Below are 12,489 nucleotides of genomic sequence, written 5' to 3' on the forward strand. Positions count from 1 at the left end.
CTCTTTACTTTGAATTCAGCAAGCATTGTGTTCTTGTATTTCCCATCTCCATGCAGCTTTAGGGAGTGTTCTCTTAGGTTTGCCAGTGCTAGACTAGAATTGCTCAACTTGTCATTGCAAATCATGCATCTATAGGACGTATTCATCCGACCATCATGTTTTGTTATACATGTGAATCCATATTGTATGTATTCATCCGACCACTTTGTTTTTGCTTGACATAGTTAGTATGAAGGGATTGAATGATTAGGAAAAAAATCACAAATGACACACGATTACCACAGTCACAAATGAACTGCTAAGCGCATGAAGTTCCCTGCAGCACAGATATTAAGGCCAAGTGATGTGATGTGAATAGCTGCAGCCTGTGATGGCCAATTGGAGCATGATGTCACGAATCATACAATGAGGTGTCAGTGTGTATGTCTTGATCTTTGCCGAACCCCTGAGACTGACTCACCGAACCCTGGGGTTCGACTGAACTTAGGTTAGGAACCACTGGTTTATACCAACTAGAAGCAAAAAAATATTTTTTAGTGTTTTATTCTCCACTAGAGTCAAGAACAATTCTGGGAAGCTTGTTTCAGATGTTTCTTAAAATAATAATAGGACCAAAATAAATAGCAGAAAAATGTATAGAAAAATGTATACTTTTGAAATTTTTCAATTGAATATAAGAGAGAGTCCATAAATATCTTTTATTTTTCAAAATAAATAAGTCAAGTTTTCCTTAATGTTTAGAATATGGTTAAAGTAAGTTATTGTATTTTCAAATATTTAAGCAAAACTACTCAGAATTTTATTTATAAACCAAAACATTTTAGAATGTAAGCTCTAAAGTGAAAATATTTTAAATTTAGGTTACTGCTGTAGATGGAGAGAAGAAAGTAATTTCTTCTAAAGATGGTAGCATTATCAGCTATGATAGTTTGATGATAGCTACAGGTGGAAGGTAAGTTTAATTGCATTCTACATATTCTAACTAGAAATAAAAACTTGTTATTTGTATCAAATTATCCATTAGATCATTAAGAATGATGGTAATGTATTGAAATCAGATTTGTATACTTTTCTACAATTTTTGTTGTTTCCTGTTGTCATTTGAACAAACTCCAAGTATGATTAGTAAAATGTGCATGTGATCAAGCTTTAGGCTTATCTATTATGATTATTTAGAATAAGTATATGTTAAATTAAACTAAATTTTCAAAAAGCATTTTTGTAAATGTTCAAACAAAATTAGTGGAATGTAAGTGAATTTCTTTGTTACAGTAAAATATTTTTATTTACAGATATTTCTCAAATAATTGCATGGTGACACTACATTTGAGATAATGACTGAATTCAACATTTCATATAAATAAAATCTCGTTAGAAATAAAACATCAGTTATTTGTGCATGTGTTTTCTTTTCTTTTGTTTATAGTGATACGGAGCTTACTATTCTTACTTTTTCATACAGTTGTCATTAAAAATATATTTCTCTATAGTAACACATAAGACTGTTTTTACTGTGTATGTTCATACAAAGTTATGGTATTTTGTAAAAACAAAATTATAATGAAGTATATGTGTGTATTTCATAGCATCTCCTTATGGGTGGTAAGTGCTCACATGGTTATGTTTGCATGTATGATTCTCTGTAATCAATCATAAATTATTTTAATTTTTCATTTAATCAGACCAAGGATACTAGATGTTCCAGGCAAAAATCTTGAGTTCATCTGTCAGTTGAGAACACCAGAAGAAGCTAACATTATATCAGAGAATTCCAAGGAGAAGAAAGTGGTTATTATAGGAAACTCTTTTATTGGTTAGTGATATAGAATTTTTCAGTTTTATCTTGGTGAAGTAAAAAACCAGAATGTACAGATACGACAGAAAGTGTTCATACCCCTGCGTATCTAGTAGTTTTTTGCTCATAACTTAAAAAGTATCACAATTAGGCTAATAGACATGTAATATATTATAAATATTATACTAACACAGATCTACATAAATTTTTATGTAAATTAAACGACAAATAAACTGTTTATAAACAAATAACCAAAAATAGGAGGAGCAGAAAGTGTTCGTACATTTAAGAACAACCCGTAAAAATTTTGTTTAGTTTGGCAATTAAACTACATTATACCATTCCAGAACTAGACACTTGGTACATAATTATTGGAATTTAGCCAGCAAAAGATTTACTTCCGGCAATTTAGCGCTGTCTCTGTCATTATCTGCTTGGTCATCATGGCGAACAGGAGACAACTGTCCAGTGATTTAAAAAAACGAATTATTGTAAAATACAAGTCTCGTGTGTCTCTTTCCGGTATTGCTACACAATGTAATGTACCTAAATCTACTGTTCAAAGCATAATTGCCAAGTTTAAGCTTACAGGATCAACTACTAACCTTCCTCATTCCGGACACCCCACCAAAATTCCAGAGAGAACCAAGAGGAAGGTTCTCAGAGAAATTAGTAGGAACCCTCATTTAACAAGTGATGACATACAGAAGCTGATAAGGGAAACTGGGGTTGAAGTAAGCGCCTCTACAGTTACAAACGTGTTACACTCTTCTGGGTTCAAAGCATGCCGTCCTCGTAGAACTCCATATTTAAAGCCTGTTTATTTAGAAGCACGATTGAGGTATGCAAGAAATCATGTAGAGAAACCCTTTACCTATTGGAAGAGTATTCTTTGGTCAGACGAGACTTAAATCGAGCGTTTTGGCCACAATGATGTTTGCAATATTTTCTGTAAGAAGGTGGAACAAAATCTTCCAAAGAACACAGTCCCTACAGTTAAACATAGAGGTGGCTCAATCATGCTATGGGGTTCCTTCAGCTCTTCTGGTATAGGCAGCTTTCACAGCGTCAACGGAATCATGAAAAAAAAAAAGAGTTTGTTGATATATCAGGTACTTATATTAAGAATGATGCTTGGAACTTGCAGCTTGGGCGTCCTTGGACCTTCCAGCACGACAATGATCCTAAGCACACATCAAAATATGTACAATCCTGGTTGCAGAGGAACCATATAAGCGTTTTGGAATGGCCATCGCAGTCACCCGATCTCAACCTAATTGAAAATGTTTGGCATGAGTTGAAGACCAGGGTTTGTCAGTGTCATCTGAAAAACTTGCAAGAGTTGGAGGCCTTCTGTAAAGAAGAATGGAAGAAAATACCAGTCAAGTACTGTCAAATATCATGGAGAGCTATGAGGAGAGATTGTGCCAAGTAATCCAATTGAAAGGCTACACAACTGACCATTAAAGTAGATGCATGAATACTTTCTGCCCCTCCATTGTTTGGTTATTTGTTTATAAACAGTTTATTTGTTGTTCAATTTACATAAAAATTTATGTAGATGCATGTTAGTATAATATTTATAATATACCATACTTTCATTATCCTAATCATGATACTTTTTAAGTTGTGAGTAGTTTTTTCCTCATGATGCAGGAGTACAAACACTTTCTGTCATAACTGTATCTATCTTAACATGTATTCCCAGATTTTTCCTTAAGAAGAAAAGTCCACCTTTCAAAAGTGCTCAGGTTATAAGGGTTTCTATTTCAGTTTTATCAAGACTTCTTGCACTTACATGTTTCTAGCACATCATGAATGTCTTAAAATGTATATTTTTAAGCTTCAAAATTTTAAAAAATTGAAAGCATGGATAAATATTTTTTGCAGAATACCTTTTTTAGATATTATGAACATTTTTTCCCACAAATGTATTTTCAGTAATTAGAGATGTATGTTCTGTCATTTACTCTCCTATTTTGGGCTCAGTCTATTTTGGCCAAGTTTGTGAACCCAAAACTACCTTTAGAGTTTCGATACTATAATTTCTAATAATAAGTCTTTTGTAGAAAAAAATAAATAAAAAATTGTAATAAAGTATTTTTACTGTAAATTAGATTTAACGTATCCTAAACAGCTTAAAGTTTGTAACAGTGTGTGTGTATATATATACTAGGATGCATCAGCAGATAAAGGATAAAAATTAAAATGTCCCAATTTTTTTGCTCAGTTGTGTCACTGCATGAGAAAAGAACATAGACAAAGTTTCATTTCAATTGCGAAGTATTTAGGGGTTGCGCATCCCTCGCAAAGTTCACTATTTTCCTTAAATTTACACTACATTACACTGTTAATGGTAATTAAATTATTTAAAGAAATTATTTAATATTTATTGATTATACAATTAGCAAAAACATAAAAACTTGAAAGAAAAATTTATTTCATTGAAGTTTTATCTTATCTGCCCCCTTCGCATTATGTTCGCCAATGTTCTTCTGCCACCTGAATCATATACTGAAATTGATCTTCGTTCTTGGTGCGGCTCTTTGCCGTAAACTGTTGAATTAAAGCCACTCCTCTTTCAGCTGCATCATTTGTCACAAAAAGTTTCTTTACTCTGTCCTTTCCTTGTTTGTACTCTTCGGAGGCACTCCACTCTTTCGGTGGTAATGATAAAAATGCGCTACTAATATCCAGATGGTAGAAAATTTTCCAGGTAAAAAAATCTAGAAGTTTTCTGGAAACAGCATTGCTTGCAGCATCAACTGTTAAACGTGGAGTTGGCCTAGGAGATCCTTTCAAGGTATTCATATTTGAGACCATCTTGAGTTTGTCGCTATTCGTTATACCGTCATCAAAGAGCGCAAGCCCAACTGCAACCTCAGATAAATACCATAAATGCTGATTCATTGCCTTTGTACCAACTTCCTTAATCATATGATTTTCATGCAATACAAGTTCCTTAAGTAGTGTAAGGTCCCTTCGAGCTGCCACAGAAGCATCCTTAGCTGTAAACCATGAGAGCAAGTAATGTTTAGTTATAAAGACACACAAATTGCCAAGTTTGCTGCAGAAATGTGCGTCAAATGAAACACGAGATGAAGCAGGCCGTGGTTGCAGTCTACCAAACTCCTCTTGGAACATCCAAATTTTTAGAGAATACATTGCTCGAGCCATCCATCGTGCACGATGTACAGCACCAGAAGTATGGAAAGAAACTGAAGAACGTTCGTGTGGAAGAGATCCAAGAAAAATGACAGCTAATTCCAAGAGCTCTTTATAATCGTCCCGTGGTTGATGAGATTCAAGGAGATTCTGACAAAAATGAATAATATCATCCTTCCAAGGCTGTATTCGGAGTGGCATTGCTTCTTCTGCTGTTATGTACTTAGTTTTATTAATTTTAGGCCAACAATCTCTAAAGTTTAAAAACAAAGTAATATCTGGACTTTTTGATGTCTCTATTGAGAGTAGAGAATACAGCTCAGAAGAATCTCCAAAATGTGATGTCTACAGGCAAGGTGCAAGAGCTCACGTTCAAGTAACATTTCAATCCTCAGACAGACGCCAGATTTGGATCCTGTATTGGTCGCTGTGGTGTCAAAGCAAAGCAATTTAATTCTGTCTTTTACATTCCATTCTACTAAAACTGATCCGATCTCAGAAGCTACTGAATTTGCATCCCCACTATCAATCTTGGGCACTGAAAGAATCTTCTCTACACCTTCACCTGAAACTAAATTTGCCAAATGTTCGATCTTCTCTCTGCCAACCAAGTCAGGCATCAGCTTACCATCCCAATGTAATGTAAAAGGAATGTTTGGAAAAAAACTTTCCTTCAATTCAGCTGCTAGAAGAGTACGGTTAGTAATTCGTTTCCTCCTTATGGAACTGGGGCTAATGGCAAGATCCTCGATATTATGTCCAATATGAGCTGCAAAAGGAAGCAAAATTTGCGCGGCTTTTCGGTCACTGATCTGGGTTCTGTCTAAAGCCAAAGCTAGCCTTTCACTAATGCCAACTTTTCGTTTGGTTCCAGAAGCACGATGTTATTTTGTGCGCATTGCGCAACCCCTAAATATTAATGTATTGGATTGATTTTTATGCTAGCATATTTTTTTCATTGAATGGAATCAAATTATAAGCGAGTGACTGAGTGTCACAACTTTTTGTTTTTTGGCGCACCCTAATATATATATATACTCAAACACAATATATACTTATGTACTCAAACACAATGTTTTGGGAAACGGTTCCTTATATATATACGTATTTCAAGATATAACAAGAATAACCAGTCAACAGCTTAATATCTTCTGCTAGTGGCGTTTTTAAGCCATTTTAATGTTTTGGGTGGCCACTCTGTTCTTTTAAGTCAAGATTTCAAGGAGGTAGGATGTGTCCTTAGTCTGCTTGAAATTTCATGAATTTTAGACCTAAATACAGCTTAATTATTGAACTTGATAAATTATGGTGGAATTCTGTGGTATTGATGTGGTAATTTATGATTTTATGGTTGTTAAATTGTAGATATAAAACCTAAAAATATTTTGTTTTACATCCTCCATATATAAAGTTTTAAAAGGTTAAGCAACCTATGTAAAGCTCAACTGAGTAAAAAAGTTGTAGCTAGAACAAATAATTGTTTATTTCTTTATTTACTGTTCTATGTTTTAAGAAGAATAAGATTAATAACTAATTTCTAAATAGTAATAATCTATATATATAGATGCAATGTATAATATTTGAAATGTGACTGTATATTACAAAATACTAGTCTACTAAAATACAGCCAAGACAGGGTCACTTTGTATATTATATAGTGTACGGTAGGGTAGAGAAGAAAACAGACAAAATATAAAGCTTTACTGAAAACAAACATTTTAAATGTATTTAGGAAGTTTTAGAGATTACACAAATAATATTTGAGATTTTTGGGACAAAGAATAGTTTATTAATCATGATATGAAAATCACTTTGCATTTGATTAGTAACAAAAACAAATTCAATATTTTGCAAATAAAACTTTAGTAAAAATACTTCATTAAAAAATCTGATATTTTATGTACAAAAAACTTGCCATCTTTACTAAAAGTCTACCAAAGTCTGTGAAGATACTTACTGCATCAAAAGTTATAGTATAAAAACTTAACATGCGCAAATGTGTAAACAAATTTGTGTATATTGAGCCTGTCATGAAAGGGTTAAAACAGAATTATTGGATGTTATGATAATTAGTGGTTTAAAAACCATTATTTTGGTTAAAAATCAATTATTTGTTAACATAAATGTTTAGTTGGAACATAATTATTATTTAATGTAGATTTTCATACACTTAGATAATATAAAATTTGTAAAACGTGTTCTGTTATCTATTATATTTCCATTCATATAAAAGGCATTAAGGTTGTTTTAAAAGTTTTGTTTGCTATCTAGGAATTTGAACATTTGAAGTTTTGTTAGTGGCATTCAAGAGGTGTCAGATTCTATTTTTCTCTTGTGTTAGCAGAAAACATTTTACAATGTTTGAAAACTGATTACTTGTTAAATGTTACTCATATGGATGTTCGATATTTTCAATTTGTATAATGCCCATTAGTTAAACAAATTGTTGTGTAAAAAAATATGCATTTTATACTTTAAATATGGAAAAACGACTACTATTTTATATAGCATATTATGAAACTGCATGTGAATGCTTGTATTTCATTTGTATGGATTACATGTAAAACAAAAGTTTTGAATCACATATAATCCAGTTGATGTGATGATATCAACAATAAAGCATGCAAATGTCAAAGGTTTAAACTTTTATTCAGTAATAAGTTCTAAATTTTCAAAACTTAAAATACACTCTTCATTAAGACCCTAGGAGGAATAAATGTCTGAGTTTGTTTTGTTATTTAATGTAGGTTATGAAACTCCTGTCAAAGTTTTGCTATGTTATACTATTATCATATGTGTAGAAGGTATCAAAGAAATTCTTTATTCTTGTTTCAGTGGACTTAATGTTTCATGCAACTACAGGTGGCATGATACAGTTTTCTTACATAATATACTTTGTTCATTGTGTAGGTATGGAAGGAGCAGCTTACCTAGCAGGAAAGGCCCATTCTGTAACTGTTGTTGGACGAACTGAAATTCCATTCTTTCCAGTCCTGGGAGAGCAAGTGGGGAGATGTCTTCAGAAAGTAAAATTAATTTGAAATTATTATTATAAAAGTAACTAAAATGTAAAAATTAGAAAATTTGTAGGTTAGATTAGGTAAAATTAATAATAATAGTAAAATGTTTCATGAGATATTCTTGTGAATGTCTTATCCATGTGATATGTAATTTAATATGGTAATATGAGCTGCACATTCATCAAGCAATTTCAAATTCTATGGGGGAATATTAGTTTAGGCATGGTTCAAAAAGCAATAAAACAATAAATTTAAGTATAAAGAAATTAATATTTTTATGGTATTTAAGTTATTTAGAATAAAAAATTAAGATTCAAGTTACAATTTAAACTCATTCTAGAAAGAAAAAAAGGTAATTTAGATTTATTTCAAGACGCATTAAATTTACCAACTATGTATAGTGTAAGGATAGAGTTAAAATAATAAAGTTTTTCTAAAAATAAATTGATATTTATTTTGGAGATTTTAAGGATTATGGAATTAAAATTTGAAAATTATCAGATGAAGAAAAGTATTGTTAATCTTAACATGAAACTCACTTTGCACTCAGAGTAGTCTAACATTATATAATCAAACAAAGTTTCTTTAAAATACTTGATAAAAAATTCTGATTTTTTGTACACAAAAGACATTTAAAGTTTACTGAAATCTTGCTAAATATTGTGAAGATCCTTTCAGAGTTATAGTATGTATGTCATCATGGTTATAAAATTCTATAAAATATAGGGTATTGTTCTAATAGAGTTAAAATGCAACATTTTGGTGTGTTAGTCATCACAACAACTTCAGCCATTGGTGAGCTAGACCTTCTGATAGCAGTATCAAAATAATCATAAACATTTGGCTGTCATGCCACTTGCTGGTTCTTTCTGTTAGTGATGTTTTTTGGCTAAAATAAAGGTCTTTATAGCTTTATAAAAACTTGAAATTCTAAGTTAGGTGTTTGTAAAAGTCTCTACATTGCTATAACAGAAATTTGAAACTACAATAAGCAATGCATGGTATGTGATGGCCATTTTTTTCCCAGCACATCGTGCTTAATGACAAGAAGTGGTATTTTTGGAGTAATTGATATGTTTAAACAAGTGCCAACAAAGTATATGAAGTAATTTATTTCTAGCTCAAATAACACAACATAAATTAAGTGTTTTACTTAAGCTTTTGTTTATTTTTGTTGTATGTCATGATTACTAAATGTTAGTACTTCGAAAATACTGGAATTTGTGTATATGTACTGTATTTCATTTTGCTATACTTGCTCTGTAGTAACACTTCTGAGAAATGGTCACAGATTTCATATTTCTCAGAACTAAACACTTCAAAGGCATTAATATGTTACGTTACTGATGCAAAATTATAAGCACTGTATAAGTGTTTTTGGCATAGTCTTTATTATGTAATACATCATTTTAGAAATTTTGTATTAAACTGTTTCTATACTTTAATAGTATTGGGATTAAATTCCTTTAAAAGCATTTTATCATAGTAATATACCTTTTTAAAAGCATGTTTAAGGTTTACAAGTATTTATGGAGTTTACCTAAGTATTTATGCATAAGCTTTATAATAGATTTGAAAAGCAATTTCTTGTCAATATTCATTTTTCTTCACAAAGAGATAAAAAAATAACTCATTTTTCAATAATATTATTTATTTATACCATTCAGTTAGTGACCTAATTTCAGAATGGTGTTTCATGACAATAACTAATATATCCCATGTATCACTAAACAAGTGTTTAATGGGGTCCCATTATAAATCTCCAATTTATTAATGTTTTCCCAGAAATGTAATTGTTAAACTTGTTTGTCAATGATATTAAAGCAAACAAACATCCCATATAAAAACAGTAATAATCAAAAACATGAATAATTAATTATGTTTTTAATTATTCCAGTTTATAACTGAATAAGTAGTTTTTAAGTTGAAACTCTGGAACTATTCTATCTATAAGCAACATTTTTGATTAAATATATTATTGTATTCCCTACAAGGCAGCAGACATTTCTTTTTCCAGAAGGAGGTAAAATTAAGATTTGTAAAACAATATTACTCAAAGTGAAGCATCTAAATAATTCACTGTGTAACACAGATTTTGTTCCTGGATTATATGTATTATTTCTTAATTGCTTATGTTGTAAAAATACAGAAAATGGCCATTATTCCCTTCAAACTTTGCTTTTGTGACCTGGATAATGAAATTTAGAAATTAACCTATTTTCTATGTAAAAATGGGCAAATTTGCACATTTTCATTTACATAAGGTCTAAATAAAACAACATATGAATCGAGATTTACATGTATTTATACTAAAGTTATACAAAAATGAACAAAAATGTTTAGAAGTGAGTAGTTTTTCAAGATAGCTGATTTTTCTCTGTCAGAGCTGGTACAGGAGCTCAGGGCAGTGTGACACTGGGGCAATGGATGATGGAAGGTCCAGATACAGATAGCAGATGCATTCTTGCTAGCCCAATGTTTGGAAGGATACACCATGCAGAAGTAGCAATTGCTTGAGTAGTCAGTGTGTTTGGAATAGCGAACTTCATGGCTTTCTTTTCCCCTCTGTACCATCCTGCAAAAGAGCAAAATAAAATTGTTATTATGAAGAATAAATTTATTTCATTCACAACTATTGTGTAAGAGATTCATGCAAAATAATTTTTGTGATATTTTTTCTATACTATTGGCAATTAAAAATAAAATAAAAGGTATTTAAATTCTAAAAGGTCTAAAATTTATATAATATAAAATCTTACTATTTAAGCAAGCAAAAATTGTCTGTCTTACCTTTTTTTAGCTATTTTGCAGTGCTCAGAAGTAAAATGAGGTCCTCAGAGTTTGTCTTGATTCCCAACATGCATGCCGAAATATGCCCTGTGGGCTTCACACATTTTAGCAGATGCTGTCACAGAGTACGTTTTTGCTCTTGTCCTGATAAATTGGCCACAAACATAGCAAAATGCATCTGGAGAATGCTTGCAGCTTCTTGATGCCATCTCTGATAAAATCAGATAGGTCTATGTGTTTGCTTTGGCAGTTAGAACTAAACTGAAGTGGTGAGCCCCTGTATGTATATTACTATGGAAAGTTCTTGAAAATTCTTCTCAGTTCTACAGCATTCTAGAAAGTTCTTGAAAATTCTTGTAAGTTTGAGAAATTCCCTGTCAGTTACTCAGCACTGAATCTACCTGGAATGTTCTGGGAAATGGGTAAATTTGAAAATTTTGTTACCCAGATCACAGAAGCAAAGTTTGAAGAGAAAAATGGGTCTTTTCCATTTACTTTAAGCATAAGCAATTGGGAAATAACACTTTCTGCCCATGAACAAGAAAAATTAAAATTTTGTTCCATAGTGTAATGTACAGATAGATCAAGTAATTACTTATCTCTTCAGATATTTTGTATGTTAGTTGCATGTCTAGACTTATATAGTGCCTGTTCTTGAAAGACAAATTTCTAATTAAGGTCATGCTCAAATTTTGAAAGAAAATTTTTTTCTATATTTTTATTTTAAAAATTAACCAAAAATATGTAGTATTTGATATTTAAGAAATTGATGTAAATGTACATATGTGTCTTTATGTATGGATATGAAACAAATATGTGTTCAACTTTGATTTTTGGTAACCATTACTTATGTGGTCTGTTCTGTAATATGTTCATTTTTTTGCTGTAGTTGTTTCAAGAAAATGGCATCAAGTTTGTTACAGCTAGTGGTGTGTCTCAGTTCAATGGAAAAGATGGAAGGCTTTGTGAGGTAGTGTTGAGAGATAATCAGTGTCTTCCAGCTGACCTCTGCATTTTGGGGATTGGTATGACTGTAATTTTCTTTTTTTTCAGTACTGTAATAGGTTGATTATATCTGGTTTCAGTTGATTTTTTTATATTCTCCACGTATTTGCAAGAGACAAAAAATTGTGTGCTAATTAACAGTATCTTTTTTATGCTGTTGACCCCTTATCTTTATTTCTATCTATATATACTAGATAGGATTTTCACCCATACATTATGTTAATTATGGTAATGGAAGAAAATTTTCCATGGATGATAGAGGGTTAAAAAGAATATATGAACTAATCTAAGGTTGCTAAGGTTTATAGTCATTTAAGAAAAGGTTAAAAACTATTAGTATCTTTACAGTTGAGAAAGAATCAGCAACTTAAAGCTTTAGAGTTTATGTAAAGAAAAACAAAAAACTTAGTATCACTTAACTGTATTGCAGTGAGTCTCGGGTCAAAGGCCATGCCATCTCATTTGTTGACTTGCATTCAAAATTTTAGTGAACTACTAATTTATGAATTTATTTTCCTAATTTTTGTATCAAACTGTAGATTATAATTCAAATTTTTGTGTTATACATTATTTAATTTCTTAATTTAGAACCAAATATTAAACAAATGCACCTAAATATCAGTTTTTGGATGTCACATGGTATGTTGAATGCAGCATTGGTTCAGTTTAGATGTCTGTGATGTCATGGTTTTGTACGAATTAGGAACTCATTAT

At 31.3% G+C, this 12,489-nt stretch overlaps 1 protein-coding gene across 13 annotated transcripts in view; it reads left to right on the forward strand.

Moving 5' to 3' along the window:
- LOC143239705 (apoptosis-inducing factor 3-like) overlaps positions 1-12,489 on the forward strand; it is a 146,191-nt gene that overhangs the window by 103,665 nt on the left and 30,037 nt on the right. For all 13 annotated transcript variants that reach the window (XM_076481104.1, XM_076481111.1, XM_076481102.1 and 10 more), the window contains exons 9-12: positions 861-952; positions 1,683-1,813; positions 7,871-7,986; positions 11,660-11,795. In XM_076481104.1, coding sequence (XP_076337219.1) covers positions 861-952; positions 1,683-1,813; positions 7,871-7,986; positions 11,660-11,795 — 475 coding nt within the window. The remainder of the gene's footprint in view (positions 1-860; positions 953-1,682; positions 1,814-7,870; positions 7,987-11,659; positions 11,796-12,489) is intronic.

The sequence above is a fragment of the Tachypleus tridentatus genome, chromosome 13 (assembly GCF_004210375.1).
Source record: "Tachypleus tridentatus isolate NWPU-2018 chromosome 13, ASM421037v1, whole genome shotgun sequence".
Taxonomy (NCBI): Eukaryota; Metazoa; Arthropoda; class Merostomata; order Xiphosura; family Limulidae; genus Tachypleus; species Tachypleus tridentatus.